Here is a 20,221-nt window from a genome sequence, read left to right on the forward strand (position 1 = left end):
TAAAAAAATTCTCTTTAAATCAGTCCAAACCCCATGTATATATAGTTACATGTTTTGTTTTTACAGAATTAATGCACAATGAGACACAAACTGAAAAAAAAGGCTTTTAAGCATACATTAAGCATTTATTTCAAATCTTTCAACCAGTTGTTTTTCAACAACTCATTTTTTCTCGATAACAATGGAGGATTAAAAGGAAAGTATAGTAATGAAACCTGACACCAGGCATTGGGTTTTATCTGTGAGTACTGTCCGCACATTTGAATATATCATTCATTAGGGTCTTAAATTCCTGTCCATAAAATGAACAAAAATTGAACACAGGATTACTTCAATACTCTACTCTAAACACTGCTCAGTAACTAAACAGTTGTCCAACTGATACAACAGCAAAATGCACTTGACATGGAAAGAGCTAATCCTGAATCACATTCACAGCCCAATAATTGGCACCCAACACAAGAAATCTGTGAGTGAATGGAAAAGTGTGGAACAAGACCTGTTTCTTGAAGAAAGTGTGTGAAAGCAGAAGCAGACCCGTTCTACACTATTCCACTTACTCTTTGGAAACAATCACCTGTGTAAGGATCTTAAACGCATTCTCACAGATTTCTTTTGCTGGGTTCCAATTATTCGCCTGTGAATGTGGTCCCGCAAGCTGTTCTGTGTCAGTGCATTTTACTGTTATGTCAGTTGGACAACTGCTTGGTTACTGACATGTGTTTAGAGTGGAGTATTAAAGTAATCCTGTGTGTAATTTTTGTTCATTTTTATGGAAAGGATTTTAAGATATGACCTTGTGAAAAATTAAAAGTTTCTTTTTGAGGCCAGTTTATATTTACATCTACCAAGATACTTGGTAAAGTTGCCAAAAGGTGTAATCAGACTGAGAATACAATACTGATGCCGGTTATCAGACACAGATTAAAAATAGACAAGTAATGAATTTACACTTAAAAAGCCACCTTAACTAAAAAAGTATTAACAAGTATCATAGTTCTTTTTTAGTTAAGGTGGCTTTGGAACTGAATTTTGTTTATTGAGTGCAATTGTGTCGATGCTGGCCATCTTGACTTATTATCTGTTTTAGCTTGTTTCTTACTCAAGTTCTTCCTATTGGTATTGCGTATTTTATCACTTTTGTCTAGGATAAATTTTTGTAGTTCAGCTGTAATTTAAGATTTTGTAAAATCCTCTCTGTGTATTTTATATATATTTTTTTTTTGCTGTTGTAGAGTAAGAGTTTTCTGTAAAGCGCACTGAGACCTTGTTACTTGCGCTCTATAAATGTCTTTATTATTATTATTATACTGGCTTGTACAGGTGGCGGCAAACAAAGAACATCAACTTAGTCAGACCAAATATCTCGAAACTATCAACTCAACAAAATGAGTATAAAGTCGTGTCGACTTTTCGCTGATTTCGTGGTAGCAGGTCACATATGGTGTGTGGGACACAAATTGAATAGGGAGCCTAAAAGCAACTGTATATGTGGTGTCCTGCAAAACCCTATTAGGGTTAAGGTTAGTAAACTTTAAATATATAAGTTTCTCTTATTCAAATGTTAACTACAGAAACAAACATTGCCGGACGGTCATACACAGTACACACAACAAACAATTTGGGTGCCTTTTCCCAAATGGGCCATCATGGGTGTCAAATCCAAAATGGCAGCCATTTTTGTGTTTTGAGTTAATTTGGACTCACAATAAGCAATTTGGGACCCACAAATTTCAACTAAATGGGATCTGAATGGGTATAGTGGACCCAGTTATTTGAGAGCAAACTGTGAACCCTGGTTTGTACTATACTAATTTTTAAGTTTGATGACTTGGGAGATATAAGTTTCTCTTATTCAAATGTTAACTACGGAAAAAAAATATTGCCAGACGGTCATACACGGTACACACATCAAAAAATTAGGATGCCCCTTTTCCAAATGGGCTATCCAAGATGGCAGCCAGTTAACCATAAAATATTCAACATGATCCGATCAAGTTGTACAATACTTTCGATTGATTTTTATGTTTTGAGTTAAATGGGTCCATCATAAAAAAAATAGTAGACCAAGTTATTTGAGAGCAAACTGTGAACCCTGGTTTGCACTATGAAGAAAACTGCAAGTTGTAAGTAATAATAAATAAGTTTGATGAGTTCGGAGTTATGTGGTCTGACACAATCTTAATTTTGTATGCTGCTTTTTTGTTCTTTCATGTGATTTTTCTGTGATTTCTTTGTTTTGATAATAAAAATATATGAAGATAAAAAAAATACAGATACATATACAGGAAGTGCTCAAACCACTTAGGAATTTCCATATATAATAAAAACTTATAGGTCTTTCATTAAAAAATAAGATTAAATTTTAGCATCTCGGCTCTCAATAATGGCAGAGATTTTGTTATTTTTCATATCTTCCTATTCCATTTTCCGTGTTTTTCCCCCATTTTAACGACTTACCTTGGGTTCTTTGTCAGATTTCCCCATAGCATCATATTAATGACTGGATTGCTTTTAACCAGTTGAAGATTACCCGTCTCCGAGTCGGCCATTGACGATGAATCCTACAGGGAATCAACACAACAAATACAAGCCAAACGGTAAATTGTTGTCAATTCATCTACTTCGTTAATGGAATCAATAATGGACAAACTTGTTTAGTTATGAAAGCAGACGCTGATACAAAATGGGCTGTTCCAGTTGAAATCCATACACCCTATGGGAGACATGACCTTAATCTCCCACACAGGTGATTTCAACTAAAGTCACCAATTCAGGTAGTCTCATTTGAAATTCACACTCTCAGTGTGGAAGATTAAGGTCATGTCTTCTATAGGGTGTCCGAAAGTGAAATGTTTACTTAAATTCTAGTACACTTAGTCCAGGGAAGAACTAGATTTCAGCAAATAGCCTGAAATTCTGCAAAAGCCTGGAAACCAGTTGTTCATGTAATTTTCAAGAAGTGACAATTTCATTAATTTGGAAAGTAACCCCATCTCCATAACACATTGGTACAAAGGTTTATGACAAATCATCAGAGCATAATTAGATTTATTGCATTATTCAAACAAAATGCTTGATCAATTTAAATTTGCATTCAGAAATTTCACATAAAAAATAAAATGCCTTTTGCTGTTGAAATATCAGTACAGATCATTGCTTACAAGTAAGATTGTAAACACTCTGACACTCGTCTGCACACACATTAAAGTCTACACTATGCTATTCCAGTTGAAATCCATACACCCCCTAAGGAAGACATGACCTTAATCTCCCACACTGGGGATGTAGATTTCACACAAAATCATCCATTCAGGTAACTCCATTTGAAGTTCACACACCCTGCGTTGAAGCATGGCTCGAAAAATGGGGACTTCGGGAAACTACTTCCCAGGAAATGTTGGTGTTTGGAGGGAAATTCTGGTATTTTGTCTTTTTTGTATAAATTATGGAAAATAATCAAATTAAGCTTGCTTTCTGGGAAATTGACATTTTTTCAAGCCCTGTGTGGAAGATTAAAGTCATGCCTTCGTTAGGGTGTATGGATTCCAACTGGTGCAACCCAGCATGGACGCTCACATTGTGTGATATTCAAAAGCGCATTGTGAGGATTATTCCTTACAGTTCTCAGCAAAATCCCTCACACTTGCCTACACCTGCGCCCCGTTTATCGCATGAAAAGAATACAAGTCACACAATTCTACGCACTGCGTTCAACAAACAAAGAGCCAATAATTCATTAAGTGATTCAATCAGCCAATCGGGACTCTGTGTCTTTATTTATGCAGTACGCATGCTGCATCGGCATAAGTGCAAAGGAATCCGGATAAAAAGTGTAGTTTCACAGATACATGTAACTGTCCGTAGGTTACATTTACAGTATACATGTAGCAATGAATAAACAAGCAACCAATCTTGCAAACATTCACATGACACTTGCTTTCAGGTTAGAAACAACAATGAAAAAAAAAACCTCTTTATGCGAACTATTTTCACCTCGTACACAATTTAAGTGTAACCATTGTACAACATGCTACAATTATGTCCATTGCTATGATTTGCTTCACATTGATTTGGAGGTACCTGTATTTTGTACAAGTGTTAAATTATAATTTATATATCAAATAAGCAGCACATCAAATTCAGCTACAATGTATGCAGTCATTCAATTGTGCCATTATGGGTTGGTGTATGAACGTTTGGACAGTATTTTTTGTGGGACATGAGAGCACATCAGACATATCGAATTGAATTCTGAATAAGAAGAATGTCCTTCTGATATCAAATAATTTTGATTTTTTTAAATTTGTGATATAATACACATTTTATGGCAAATGATTAAAATTTGATATGATTAAAAATTGATATTTTTGATATTTAACAGTCCTCGAAGTAAACTTTATAAATCTAATTATGTACTTAAAGTGTATGTAGCTGGGATGAAACGCTGACAATCAATTGAAAATGTTGACCTTTTGTATGAAGATATGGATTTTTCCTCAAAAACACAAAAAAATAGACCTGTCTTTTGGGGGAAAAAATGGATATCTTCAATATGAAAGGTCAAAATATTCAATTGATCATCGGCTTTTCATCCCAGCTTTATACACTTTAAGTACATATCATTAGATTTAGAAAGTTTACTTTGTTAAATATCACAAATTAAAAAACTATGAAATTTTACTAATTTGTCATAAAATTTGTATTTCAATTTGATATGCCTGATGTGCTCTCATGTCCCACAAAACAATACTGTCGAAACATTCATACCAGAACGCTTAAGAGATTAAAATTATGAACTTGTTAATTTTGTTCCATATTTCAGGTAATGGTCAGTCCAAAGCATTTTAAAATTTGAAATCTACCATAGCAAAGGTTATAACAAAATTGCATCAAAAATATCACTTGAAAAGTGGACAATGGGCTATCCAGTGGAAGTAAATACACCACTATGGAATACATGACCTTAATCTTCCACACAGGACATGCAAATTTCAAATGGAGGTTACCTGAATGGGTGATCCCAGTCAAATCCACACCCCTGTGTGAAAGATTAATATAAGGTCATGTCCTCTTTCTTCCATGCATAGACGGTGTACAGATTTTAACTGGAATAGCACAATTGACAGCCCATATGAGATCTTCACAAGTTCACACAATTCATACAAAACCATGATGCACAATCTGTAATTATCACAGAATTAGAGAAGGACAACCAGGACTTGACTGCTATCTTGATATAGGCATGGAGCAAAAATGTGGGGTATTCAGATTCCCTTGTGCTCGACATGGATGATGGGCACATTTGAGAGACGTGTTCTCCTTCTCTAATTCTGTGGTAATATTACAGAATTACAAATCAAAAATGCTTAAACCCCTTTCACCAGCTTAAGTACCACAAACCAACCTGATGTTTTGTTATTTTTTATATTCTTTTGAATATGCATTTACAAATCATGAAACAATACATACAGTAAGCAAAAGAATTAAGGTACCAGTTGTGTTCACCCTGTAAATCCTAAATAAAGACGAATGTGTCAAAATTAAAACAAGCAGTCGACGCCTGTACTCTTTAGCTCTGATTTAAGACCATATTTGTTGAAATTGGCTAAAAATTAAAGAAACGGTGTTCCAAAACCTAATGAAGATACAAAATAAAAAGTTGCACTTTTGTGCTCTAATCAATGAAAGCACAACACTAGTTCTCTTGTAATGTGGCAAACTGCAACTTCTAAATTTGCATCTTCCTTGGGTTTTTGGATCGTTGTGTCTTTATTTCTTGAACAATTTCAACGAACAAGGTCTTAAATTAGAGCTAAAAGATGCAGCTATTGGCTGTTGGTTAGGATTATGACATATCTGCCTTTGTTTAGGATATACAGGGGGTGAACGTAACTGGTACCTTAATTATTTGGCTTACTGTATATCACAGTACATTCTAACCAATCACACTTTCTAAGTTAGTGTTAATATAATAATCATGCATTATGGGCCATGTCCTATGTCCAAATAATCATGCATTATCACAATCATGCCAGACCGTGCTTAAGACAATGACTAACCTTTCACCTTCATAGATAACCTTAGCTACCAAGCATAGTTAATTATGACTAAACTGAAAAAGGATTAATGACAAACTGCACACATAATTACATCGTTAGCAATGTCCTGTTGTGTTAATACATTATTCAGCTGACTCAGGGTAAGGTGCCGGTAGCTTAGCCATAGGGTGGGTGAAAATCTTACGGATATCTTACACAGAACACTGTCTACACCATGTCTGCAGCTTTTGACTCACACTATACTCTGTCTTAACACTGATATTGGAAAAAGTTGATCATAACTTGCAAGCCTGTCTGCTTACAAGTCTCATTTACCAGCAATATAATTTCCAATTTAGTTACCATAATTCAGGGGTGTGAGAGGCCTCGGACAAAAAAGAGAGGAAAATGACTAGAAAAGCTGTACAATCATGGTAAAAACGCCAATTCTGGGCTGAAAATAAAAGAAAACGCATAAATTTTGGCAATAAAAAAAAGCAGAAATCAGCTTAAAAGCTGAACTCTCTCACCCCTGATAATTATTGAACTTCAGTTGATACAATATTATGCTTGCCAACACTAAACTGAACTTTATGTTATTACCTTATACATACAGTATTTAAATGTTGACAATTTTCCCAATTTCCTAGAGTAATCATCCTTCAACTAAATCAACAGCAGAGCTATCTAAAAGTGATCCACACACACATGTGGCTATCTACTATTCAAATAAAGGGAGAACTTTTGACTTAGAAATGTAAATAATCGTGCAGTATGTAAACTTTCATACAAACTTTAACTTGCTGCCAGTTGTGTAGTAGTAGTAAAGCATGTTTTCAACTGACGGTTTCCTCCACATGATGCTCCTGTGTAGTGAGTGATGTTGGTAAAGATGGGATGTATTATCTGACAAAATGCTGCATACTTGTGACCCCCTGTTACACACAACATGAAGTCTTGAGATCATCAATATGATGGTACGTCATGAGTGTAAACAAGAAGTACTACAACTGTAGCATGATGCCGCAATCAATTTGACGAGATGCCACTCCCTGTGGAGACTGATGCACTGTCTTATGTCCCTTTATTAAATCCATCTCTATAATCGCAAACACTGCAAATCAACTATTTCACACCGAGCATGGAGAAGGTAGCAGCAATAGCGTGATGTGAACATGAGCAAGGGAAAAAAGACGTAGTAGCGGTGGAGGTATATCAAAAGGTTTTGATTGACTGTACGATGTTCATTGGCAGAAGGAAAGATGAGATAATGGTGCATTTGCAGTATACCAGGCAGTTCCAGCATATGAACATTGGCTATTGACTGCAAACAATGTCCATATGCCAGTACTAGCTGGTACAAAGCATAGTGGTAGCCAGGCCAGTCAGCACTGAAAGCAACACGTAAGCTTGAAGTATGGTGAAGGCAGAATACCTCGTAGAAGTTGTCTCAGGTTCCACGAAGCATAGATCCTTTGCAGAAGACAATATATACTCAACTTATAATACATTTTGAAGTACAAACCAACACTAATTTTGAACTCTTATCAATTTACAATTAGCTCAAGATATACCAAAGCGTGCTTGTAAAACTAAAAATCCTGACTTTGATTAGCTAACTAGCCTTAACATTATAAAGAAAGCAAGTGACAAGTAGTTGAAATGATTGATTCACAATAGTAGCCATTTGTTCTAGTACCTCTCATCTCTTACTAACTACCTACTTGTTGTACATACAGCAAATTATATTATCAGTGATAACCTATCGTTAACCCTGGACCCTTCCTCTTCCATTTCCTAATCTAATTTAAGAAGGGGAACCCCTTTTGAGTGACAGGAAACAGTATATTTAACATGAAATTGGTCAGTTCCCAATAATGTACTCCCAGCCCTAAATATGACTAAGTGGAAAACTCTTGCTCAATAAGAACTTGTACTTAATTTTCTATTAATGTTTACGAAAAAAATGCAACAGCAAAGAAGATTGGCAAGAAACTTCATTATGCACATATTATTTAAAAAGAAATATTTCAATGTATAGGTATCATGAACAACATGAAGTACATACATACTATGAGAAACACTGTATGCATGGTTGTACCTATCCAGTGGTGAACAAAAATTTGATGGTCGACATCAGTGCGAAGTCTTGCCGATAATCTTTGATGAGTAGTTCTTGATACATACAAAAGATTTTTTGTTGTGTACATGTACAAAATGAAATCACCATGTAAATACAGTTAAAAATATAATTGAAAATCTACCGTACAATTCAACTTACACCAAGTATTATATTTGTCTTACCGTGAGGTAGCAAATTTCCCCCCTCCCCACCCCACCACCACAAACATCACTATTATATATACAGCATACACACAGAACTTTAATACACTACCTTGAGTAAGATGCATGTGGCTTCGTCCAGTTTTATTGTGAGCAAGTTCTGGAGTTCCACGATAGTTTCTCGGTAACGTTCCACCATAGACTCGTCACACTTTTCTTCTGGCATGTCCTCGATGAGAAACTCCAACTCGGCAATCAACTGTCAATGACAAAGTTGTATGTCAGGTGGAATCAGGGTTATGACTAAAAGTTAAATTAATAACTTCCAACTTGTAAAGGCTTGGACCAGGTGAATATGAGTAATGCCATGATCCCCTGGGCCCACACACCCCAGATAAAACTGCACTAAAATCAAGTGGTGCCTAGCTTTTACAGTTTTGAATGTTTACATTTGTTTGAAATGATCAAAATTTAAATTACACAGGTACAGGTAATGCAAAAGCCAACTTCTTTTGGCCACAACTGATCAGCTACTAAAACTATCAATAATTTTTTTTTAAATGAGTTTCTCTTTCATTTTCATTGTTATCTGCATACCTTTAGAACAATAATGTTGTGACTATTTAAACAATTTAAACAAAAACATTTTTTCACCTGAAAAATCAAGGGGGTGTTTACACAAGCAATTGCAAAATACATGCCGCTGCTTAGATTTACCCTACTTTTTACCTCAATAAATGATTTACGGTTTCCATGACTCTAAACTTGACAGATGAATCACTAAATGATGAGCAAATCCAAACTTCTGTCACTAACTCGTAACTTTCACATTTTGTTACTGACACATACATCTGATACAAGATTAATTTTTATGACAGGAACATAATCGCCGAATCAAATAGAAAGTGCAGGTTCCCCGGAACTAGCTATTTTTCATGAATGAATACACCGGATGTGTAGAAAGTATGCGGTGAAGCGATCTGTCACCAAAGTTGAGTTCTTGATACCATAACAAAGGTATGCCAATTGCATGTCAAGCAACTCAAGATTACATCATCGCAAAATGATGGAAGTGATATCATGATATTTGATAATCAAAATGCAATCCATTAATTTGGTGACATGTATTATCAAAAGTCGCAAAATTTTTAGAACTCAAGGAAGCTTCCTGATACATTTTGTGAAACAAAGTGACTTCAACGCAATAGCTATTTACTCAACTCCCGCATACTAGACTGCAAAGCTTAAGGTATATTAAGACCACATTTTGGTGATTTACCTTACAAGGCAGCATATTTATAAATCAAGATAGCATAGCATCAATTTTAAGGAAGGGGCTACACACTTACTGCAAGAGTTTGTTTGCTTTCTTCCAGCACTACATCTATACCACTCTTCTGTGTATCTTCCTTCCATAGATTGATGTATGTGTTGATTTCTGGTGCTATGGTCGGATCAGGACTGCCGCTGCACTGCATGTAGCGATCCCACTGAAAATTGATAACAAGTGCACATTAAAAAGTTATAAAATAATTGATTTTGAAAGTATTCTTGAAATATACAGCTAACAGTACGGAACAGGAATTGGAGGCAATTTCTAACAAAATAACTGAAGGAGACAACACTATTTTACAATATCCTTTCATTACATATTTAGTGTCTAGTTCAATTAACCACCATTAGCAACTGCTTATGACATCTTAAACCCCATTAAAGCCTCCAGGGGCCATCAGAAAATACTTTGAAGCCCCAGCCAGCTGCCGACTGTACTTCTAACCTTTCCACTTGTCATATCTTCCCTTCACAATGAATAAGACAACCAGCCACATCTCCCTTGTTTCATTCATTCATTCACTAAACTTGGGAGAGGAGCATGCACAAGGGGATGTCGCTGCTAATGGCTTGTTGGTAGCACCCATGCTAAGAATGCACTGTTTATCAACGGGGTCCCCATGGAGATGAGACTAGAGTTTAGATTAATGTCAACGTGAACAATTTTGCACTACATTAATTTTTGAACTCTTGAAGCCCGAACAAATTACAACAGCATACATCTATTTATTTAGTGTGCATGTCTATAAATGCTGCAAACCGGAACTTATCAAAATTAAAAACAAGCGAAAAATTTTTAATTCGCTGCGGCCTGAAAATTAACCACATTGAAATTTGCAATTATACAGTGCCAGCGCTGGCTGCCTGTTATCAGCTGACTTATGTGACACATGACAGGACGGATGGGGAGGTTGGGGTTACTTTACAACATTCATTATAATAATTTCATGTGCTACCTATATCAACTGAATTACAATATTATCAACACTAGTTAATTGAATGTTCAGACTCCACTGGGATATCAATCAGTACAATTGGTTATTGCCCATTCATTTCAGATCTCATGGACTTTTCTAATTTAGTTTGGTCAAAATTTTTAAAGACACAGATGTTGTAATTAATTTATAATCACTAATTCTACACCAAATTGAAAGTTTTAAATATAAATGCCATTCGACCATTTTAAATTTTAAATCATTCAATACAAAACCCTATTTCTAAAATAAAATTTCAAAGTCGATCACAAAATCAAATTCAACCTTGCTAGAAATTATGTCTTGATAAATGACCAATTTGTCACATTATGGGGGTTGCATTACATGTCAAGCTCCAAGTCCAAGTACATTACCACGACAGGGTCTCCGACATATGATAGCTTCTATAACTAATGCCTTTATTACAAGGTTCTAAGACCGCAAACTAGTGTGCCAGACATATTATTTTCTAAGTACACGCACATGGATGAAACAAACCACATGTAACTATCTTCAAAAGCATTGAAAAGCTGCACTGTTTGCGAAAAAGGCTACAAAACACCAACAATGATTCCCCCATATCATCACTATTACACATGCCCATCTCACACAGATCATGTACATAATGTGAAGCAAATATTCATAACTGGTACTCACCTTGGCTTTAGATCGCCTCTGTTCATGCATGTTGTACAAGGCATTTTATTTCCTCCAAAATGGACTTCAGTTCCGCTACCTCGGCTCTGTGTCTCTGACTCTCCTATAAATGGTAGAATAAAGACATGACACAATGCAATCAACAGTGAGACACAAGCACAAGAAACACACAGACTGCAGACATGGTTGATATTCCTTCCACAGAATGATGGCCAACACACATTTGCATCCATAAGTTTGTCTCCGTTTCACATCATAGAGAGAACCGAATAGTGAATGCTTCACTGGCAATCACCAATATCATACAGATAACTGAATAGTGAAAGCTTCACTGGCAATCACCAATGTATCCAAATACCACTGAGATTACGAGATCTTGTTCAGATCATGCTGCACTTTAAATAGACATGGAGGAAAATGGCATAACTACACCACCCAATTACAGCTAACTGGAGGAAACATTATGATGCCTTTTAAATGAGTCTTTCCTGTGGAAGGAGTGCCTAGTCATTCCAGTCAGAATTAGTGTGTATGTTTAATGGGCATTTCCAACTTCCTCTCGTTGATGAGGAAGTGCAATTTATAGCTTGGTAAAACCGATCAATAATCTATGTATAACAAATAAGTTTCCTACTTTGGATGGCATTGACACTAAGTGATATTAATTCAATTATGAGGTCGGTCACTGCATTAATAGTACAACTTCCTATAAATAATTCTTTTGAGTAAATTATCAAGAAAAAGTACAAAATAATTTTGGAACAAAGTGAAAGTAGCCTCTTTTCTTCAACCTGTAAATTGAATTGAATTGTTCTAAAGAGCAAATTTATAGGTTTGCTTTTTGTACGAAAACAAAACTGTCACATTTATTTTTCACAAGAAAACAAAACTTGCAAAATACCAGAACATGAAATCATACAATTTTCAAATGCTTCCACTTTCTATTCCAAAACCAGTTTAATTGAACAACTTTTTTCAAGAATTATCCAACAAAGCAAATCAACAAGCAAATGTGGTTTTTTTTTCAATGTTTCAATGATAAACTAAACAATTTTTTCTTTCAGATCTTGATTTGTTTAAAAATAACACAAAATATAAAATAAAATAAACCAAAACACTATAATACTTAGAGTTAACATACACAGGCTACGTACACAGCATAGCTCAACTTACCGCTGCTTCAAGCCGTTCCCTTTCTTCTCGTTCCAGTCGTTCCCTCTCAAGCCGCTCACGCTCCTCTTGTTCTGCTTTGAGTCTTGCTTCTTCTGAAGATACAAAACAAGTACAACATATATCTAGACAAAATTCCACTGTATACAGCTCAAGAAGCTAACACTTAGTAGTATCCAGGCCACGGTGTGCAACACATCATTTCCACACAGTAAATGAATGAAGTAACTAAGTCACTGATTGTATGCAATAATAGTGATATAACTTCCAAATGTAATGGCTATAATATAACTGTAGAACACATGTGATTGGATAGTGGTCTCTCCAGAGACTAGTGTAAGATTTCCATTCCCTGTACAAGCTTGAGTGTGTGATCTTTCGCCAATTGTATTGTAGCCTGACTACAATGTAGTTGTGCCATGAGAGAAAAACATGCAAGTGTTTTCTCTGCTGACCATGTCGACTGTTTGTAAGCAACAAGTGCATCTGGTCTGGCTACCCAGTGATTGCTTCTGATAAGAGGCCACATGGGGTCACATGACCTTCAAAATTAATGAGTCGATTGCTCTGATTGGTCGGTTCACAAGGTCCATTTCCTCCAAATAAGGAACTTCCACTGTAAATTATCTCATAATCAATATGAAATGAGCAACTTCTGCAAAATGTGTCAACAATAATGTGCAAATGAACACCTCCCATAATTCAACTAGTACTAGAAATGAATTCACATTTTTAGTGGTTCTTTTTTCATCTATAGTTTCTTAGAATGCATAGAATTCCTTGGTAATTTTCAAAGTTTATGTACTTGAAATTAATATCCATATCACATGTTAAGTTGCTAAAATTGCTATTTTTTCTCAACAGCAAGAACAATTTTGGAGGGAAAAGGAAAAACAAAAAACCAATCCCCAATCAGTAAGGACGAATAAAAAAAATGTGTTTAGCATCGGGTTTTTAAAAAATAAGGTAGGAGGGGCTTTTTTTTTTTGAAAAATGGTGGAAACCCCCATAATTTGGTCTGCTTTTGCATTAAACGATACCTGGGAAAAAAGGAGGCATGTTTTATTTTGTTTATTTGGTAGGTTAGGCCCCTATACTGATCACAAAACTTTCCCGAAGTGCTTCTTATATGTTTGTAAGGCTATAGAAGGCTACTTCTCAAACATCTTCATTAAAAACTTATAACTGAAATTTTAGAAAATCAAAAGAAAATTTAAGAATCTTCAAAAAAGGAAGCGGGAGGGGAGGTTAAACATGTTTGTTTTTTACTCGGCCTAATAACACTCAAAATAATAATTCACTGACCTTCTTCTTGCAATTTTCGTTCAGCTTCTTCCTTCTTGAGTCTTTCCTTCTCAGCTTTACTTAATTTGCCTTTTTTGCCCTTGGCTGGTGACTTTGGTTTGGGAGGCTACACACATAAAAAAAATAGATTGTTAATGAGTTGCAAAAACAAAATTGCCCACATTTTGATGCTAGACGGGTTAAATTAAAAGCAGTTTCTACTAAATCTAATTATTGTTCCTACTTTGAATTGCATTTAGTGGGATTGATTCAACCAATTGTTCTGTAGATCCGTTTCAATAAACAACCATGACCTTGTACGCACCCATCCATTGACTTTGCACCTTGCAACACAAGAAATTTTAAGCACCATCCACTCCAGTGAATTTTCATGTAAACATCCACCTCATCAATTCCATGAACTCTTTGCCCATGTTGCCCAACCCAATCTCACAAAATTAACTTGGGACAGGGCAGCAGAATGGAGGGTAACAAACAGGGCACCCACCCGACCAAACTGCCTGTGTTGGAAATTCAGGTTCATTCAGCATAACTAGATCGGTTACCACACTATAGCTGAACCATGGCGCTTCAGCAGTATAATATAGTATGGTATACCACTCACTCACCGGTAGGATAGGGAGGGGCTGTGGGTCAATACCTTCTTGGGATTTTGAGATAACTAGACCCAAAATAGAAATATTGACCAGAGTCTTATGAGGAGTGTCACCCCACCCCCTTATATTTTTTGCTTTGTTCTGTTGCATTTGACACCAATTGGGGGGAAAACTATCTTGGCATTTCGAGATATAAAATTGACCCACAATATTGACCCAGGTCCAGGGGTAGTGTTAGGCTGCATTTTGGGGTCCAGGACTCACCAAACTACAGTTCAGACTCCCTATTTTTACATTTTCTGCAATTTCAGGGGTTCCTGCAGGCCCTAGCTTTTCAATCTAGCGCTACAGCAGACGCAGACAAACTATAATTAAAGACAGAGATAAAAAGAATTTATCGCGTCTGATGTCACTGTCAATTACGATCCTTGATTGGTTAACACAGGTTTTCAGCGCGTAAAGGAAGACCGATCTATCTGGTGCTGATCGGAGAAAAGGAATAGCAGCAAATGGCGAAAAATTCCGTACTTTTACAAGGCAAAAAGCAGCTTTTCTAGGCATTGTGGACATGGTGCCTTCGGTTAAGAAAGTTTCTTACTATAAAGACCGAACTTTTGAGATGGTTTGCATGTCGGAAGGTGCAAAATTAATAATAAGGCGCCCGGTTATAAATCCGCGTTCAGCAAGTCATCATCACGACACTTGTAAACAAACCGTGCTCGAATTTGATTGACAGATGACGCCAGACGCGATAAATTCTTATTATCTGTGTCTTTAATTATATTTACTAGATTTTGCGGTTCTCGGGTTGTGCGGTTCTCGTAATAGGCCTATCTCTAATTGCCCAACACCCGTTACCCATAAAGCTGCCCTGACCTATTAAACTACTATCTAGGCCTCGCTCGCCGTCTCTCAATGATCAAGATCCAACTTGACACAACTCTGTTTTGTAGCTGTGACGCTTTCTTCGGTACCATAATGTGGAAACCCATCGTTCGCCTCTAGCTCTTCCAAGTTCTGAGTGTCCTGCTACCAGGGTTCGATTTAGAAAATAAAATTTACATGCACAACTCTTAATTTTTTCCTCAAAATGGGCTGAATAACACACAATTTTGCATGCACAGGCAAAATTCTACATGCACAGAGCCAAAGTTACATGCATTTGTGCATGTAAAACCCCTCTAAATCGAACACTGCCTGCTACTACATTGGAGGACCCAGAAAATACCCCGAAATTAGTATCTAGATTGGATGTAGGCCGTTACTAAAGTAATGAAATCAATCGGGAGAAATGTCAACCCAATAAGGCCTAATATTACGGGTTATAGGCCTTACCTGATTATTTTATTATCAGATTATTTTTCATGCGGAAAAACAGTGGCATGATCGACGGTATTATTTTTATCACAATGTTAACCATTCTGGAGGACCTCGGGAATAGTCATGTTCTGCTGAAATAGGCCAATGCACGCGTTTCGTATTGAAATATGTGTTGAAAGTAGGCCTATTGGTCCGATGACGTGGCCTAATGCTTTCCGATGCACGCATTGCGCCCGTCGGCACTCCGCGTTTGGTACTACGTGATAGCGCCCAGCCAGCACGCGATTGTGCACCGCGCGAACGCGACGGACGGACACGCCGTTATTAGTATTATGATGCTGCATTTGTGCAACCCTGACTCACCAAACTCTACTACGGACCCGCTACTACCCACCAAAATGTTATGACCATTCATTAAGTAAATGGCTCCTGGGTGCCTGCTTATTTCGAGGCTTGTTAACAGTCTTATTATATGCAGTATTGCAGATAATATCCGATAATGAACAAGACCTTCAAATGCACTCAATTCTCTTTAAACAGTTACCAGTACATTGTCAAACAAACATATAATCTTGCTGTTAACCCAAGCAAAACATAAGTTGTAATATTTTCTCGTGGGAAGATCAGAAGAAAATCATTATTCGACTATGAGAATCTTGTGTGTGATGAGAGAAACTTTTGACTCACTTACTAATATAACTCTGGGTCTACGGAAGCCAGGGTTCGGTTTTTGCCAGCAAAAACTTGTTTTTGCCAGTTTTTGCCTGGTTTAAACCGGCAAAAATGGCAAAAACTCACATACATTCACTCGAATATTAAAAAGTAACACAGAAAGCTCATAAACACTATTAAACAGTAACAGAAAACTTTTAATGAATCATTAAACATATTGTCTCATCAAGCCCTTAAAATGAAAAAGTTATGAATTTGATATTTGGTTAAATGCACTTGAGCAATGAAAACGCATGCCTGTAATTTTTTAATAATAGTGGTGGGTTATAGAATGATGATGCTTCAAATTTCTTAGGGAACCAGCTTATTTCATGCAGTATGATCTCCTGAGCATTTTGACACCTTTTTATCCAAATCTGGCCAAAAAATGAGACGGTGCCGGCCAAAACAAGTATTTGGACAGGGGGGTCTGTTGGGAGTCCAATATTTTCATCAACAATCATTAAATGCCTGATTCTGTGAAAGTTGGTATTGATTTGTATGTAATTGATGTTTAGAATTCCATTTTCGAAAGTTGCATAAAAATTGGAGTTGTTGTTTTCTTAAAATGGCCATTTTTAAGTCCAAATAAGGATATGAGGGGTTTGAGGGCGCTTCGCATTTAACTTGCAAACGATCTTTAAAACGGAAATTTCAATTGTGTACCCCGGTATCTATGAAGATAATCATAGTAAGGTAGTACCTGCTCAAGAAATTTGAGCGATTTACATTGTACGGTTTGATTTTGGCAGCCATTTGAATATTTCATAGAACGCTGCCATTCAACTGTACAGGGGTCAACGCACTTTAAAATGTGTATGTTTCAATGGAAGGCTTCCTGAGAATACGAAAAATGCTGCCACGGTCAAACGAAAAGAAATGTAATGTCCAAATTTCTTGAGGATGTGCCACATGTGATTATCTTCATATTGACATCATTAAAATTTCATGTGAAAAGAATGTGTGCATGTTCTATGCAAAGCGCCCTCACATCCTTATTTGGACGTAATACGGCCTTTTTAAGTAAACGACAACTCCAATTTTTATGCAACTTTCAAAAATGGAATTCTAGACATCAATTACCTGCAAACCAACACCAACTTTAACAGAATTAGGCATAAAATAAGATTATTGATGAAAATATTGATTTTAAGACCCCCCAACAGACCCCCCTTGTCCAAATACTTGTTTTGGCCGGCACCTTCTCATCTCGTGCTGATGATTTTCAGTAATTGTTTGTTGGCATATACTTCTTTGGATACTAGTAATTGGAAATCATAGCTGAAAATTTTTTTCGGATTCAAAAAATATTTTTATTTCTTTCTGTTTGAGAAACAATTCAAGATTTTTGGTCATATGTCACACAAATGGACCCCTGTTCTGAAAACAGGAACTATAGTCTTATTCAGATTTCATTTGACAGCTTAACCATCGCGTATACGCGCGTGACGTCAAGCGTGTACATTGGACCTTGTGCATATACCGTATTTCGTCAATAAATGCCCCGGGGCGTTACATTTTCCCAAGGGGGGCGTTTATTAGAGGTCATTTGTAGCACGAAAATTCCTGTTAAAATCATTAGGTAAGCTTAAAAGTCACGCTAAAATGACGAACTATGACCTTTTGACACTGACTTTTGGTTCACTTCCGGGTTCGGATGCAGATTTTCGCCATTTATTGCTGCTACTCGCGACCATGTGAGCAACTTGGTAAGCTTACTACACAAGATAGCATGGAAATATCGAATTTTTGAAACATCTTGGTTGAAAAAAAAGTGGTGGGGCGTTTATTTGAGGGGGGGGCGACTATTTGACTGAAATCGGTAATACGCTGGCTGGACGGCTAGCAATGCAGTACGCTTAATTTGTAAAAGGGAATCTGAATAAGACTTTACCCATATTCTCTCGGTCGGACATCCAGAAACATTGTCCCCTTTGCACAAGCGTGCGCATAGCAACCAGCTCGAGGAAGGCGAACTGCACATGGGCACACAGGTTTTACAAGGCTTTTTCTGTGTGACGTCAGCCCGACCGAGAGAACCCCGGTTAGGCCTGTTATCGACACATGATTTCTAATTCAACACTTTGTCGGGCAAAAATACGAGTTACGATTGCCGACTTCCGGTGTAAACATACTTCCTGGACAGGCCACAAAATACTTTTTTGAGGGCTATTTGTGACAGATTCCATGAAAAATAGCCCTCATGTTTGTATTTTGCCATTGACCTTTTTTTTTTTTTCAAGGGGGCTATTTTGGGAAATTTGGGGGCGAATCACCCTTAGCCCCCATGTATTTTGATCCCTGTTTCTGGTTCGTTCTACTACCAGGTTCCGGTTAACTTCGGGAGGTAATTTTTGACTAACGATGAAAACATGATCGTACGGTAAGCTAGCCTCTACCCTTAATCGGTCAAAATAGCATAATAGAAATTTCTTTTTGATATAATAATTATATGTGTCGTAAAGTATCGAAAAAGGACAATTTATTTTGACATGTCACTGTCAGATTTAGGGTTATATCGATGATAATACGACCCATACGACAGTCGATAACAGGCTGAATCAAAATTAATCCCACTCATGCACTGGACACTACTGCAGACGGTGCAATGCAAGGCAATGTTTACTTTTTCAACCCCCTGCACCATCAAGCAGCTCTCCCCACTCTGCAACCCTGCACCAGCATACAAAATACAATGCTTGTTATACGAGTAAGCCAGTACAGTGTTGTTGCTGCTCAGTCAGACTCAAGTCATTATCATGAAATTCCTCTCAACAATCTTGCATGTTTGAAATTCATTCTGAAAATTTACATCCGATTACACTATTACATAACACATGAATAGCCGTGTTAACTGCATGCATAGTGCATACTCTTGACATGTACTACAAATACATCAATACAAGAATACAACACAACACAGCTGGCTACCGTTGCCGTAGTATTATTTTGTGAAAATACACCCAAAATTCGCCACCTTCTATTCCGAATGAGAAACCATTTTTAGGCCCAAAAATTACACAAAAATTTACACTGTACTTTGATTTATATATTGCTGAAGAATGTTTTTGATTAACACACAGGGAAAGTCCAAATAAAAGTGTGAAAATCAACAGGCTTTTAAGTTAACAGTTTTGCATTTCGTTTCAATGGCCGCTGTACGTACGCGTCTGTGCACACATAACCAACCAGGGCCATGCCCATGAATGCATAATGATCTCTCTGCTTCGCGCCCAAATGGGGCCCCCGGGCCGACACAACTGAAAAACTGTACCACTTTTCCCTATTTCCACCCGTAGTTTTCAATAATATTACTATTCTCACAACCGTTGCATTGTTGACATTCTTGAGCCATGAATATTCGCATTAGACCGAGAATACAATGAGTGGAGTTTGATGAACACAAAAGGTCACAAATGGGTTATTTTGTTTGCTATGTCAATGACATTTTGCGCTAAGTTGCTCGGTTCCGTACACACAAGCGATAGCAAGCGGTATTTACGGACTGTTTATTTGCTTCAACCCCACAATAAAGTGATCCAATTTTAACCACTTTCCCTTACTAAAAACACAAAATGCATTTAGGGTTTAACTAAGAAAATACACACAATTATAATTATAAATATTACAAGCCGTTATTTTATGTAAATTACATGAAAAATGAGTAGAAAATTGGTGAAGTACTTACCATTGTTGTGCGGTAACGACGGGTGGCAACAGCGAAATTTTGTTATGATTTGCGCCTGCGCAGTTCATCGAAAGCGTACATATTTCGGTGGTTTCTAAATTACGACTGTGAGAGAAAACCTAAAACACTCTCCACTTTTTTACA

The 20,221-nt window shown here is 36.8% G+C and overlaps 1 protein-coding gene across 1 annotated transcript in view; it reads right to left on the reverse strand.

The window, feature by feature from the left end:
• LOC140167991 (dynein axonemal intermediate chain 7 homolog) overlaps window positions 1–20,155 on the reverse strand; it is a 64,060-nt gene extending 43,905 nt beyond the window's left edge. Inside the window, 8 exon segments of the mRNA XM_072191299.1 lie at window positions 2,461–2,564; window positions 8,437–8,583; window positions 9,674–9,814; window positions 11,288–11,329; window positions 11,331–11,390; window positions 12,461–12,552; window positions 13,763–13,868; window positions 20,078–20,155. Of these exon segments, the coding sequence (XP_072047400.1) occupies window positions 2,461–2,564; window positions 8,437–8,583; window positions 9,674–9,814; window positions 11,288–11,329; window positions 11,331–11,390; window positions 12,461–12,552; window positions 13,763–13,868; window positions 20,078–20,080 (695 nt within the window). The 5' untranslated portion in view covers window positions 20,081–20,155.
• Window positions 20,156–20,221: the final 66 nt, after the last annotated feature.

This window comes from Amphiura filiformis, chromosome 13 (assembly GCF_039555335.1).
Source record: "Amphiura filiformis chromosome 13, Afil_fr2py, whole genome shotgun sequence".
Classification (NCBI taxonomy): domain Eukaryota; kingdom Metazoa; phylum Echinodermata; class Ophiuroidea; order Amphilepidida; family Amphiuridae; genus Amphiura; species Amphiura filiformis.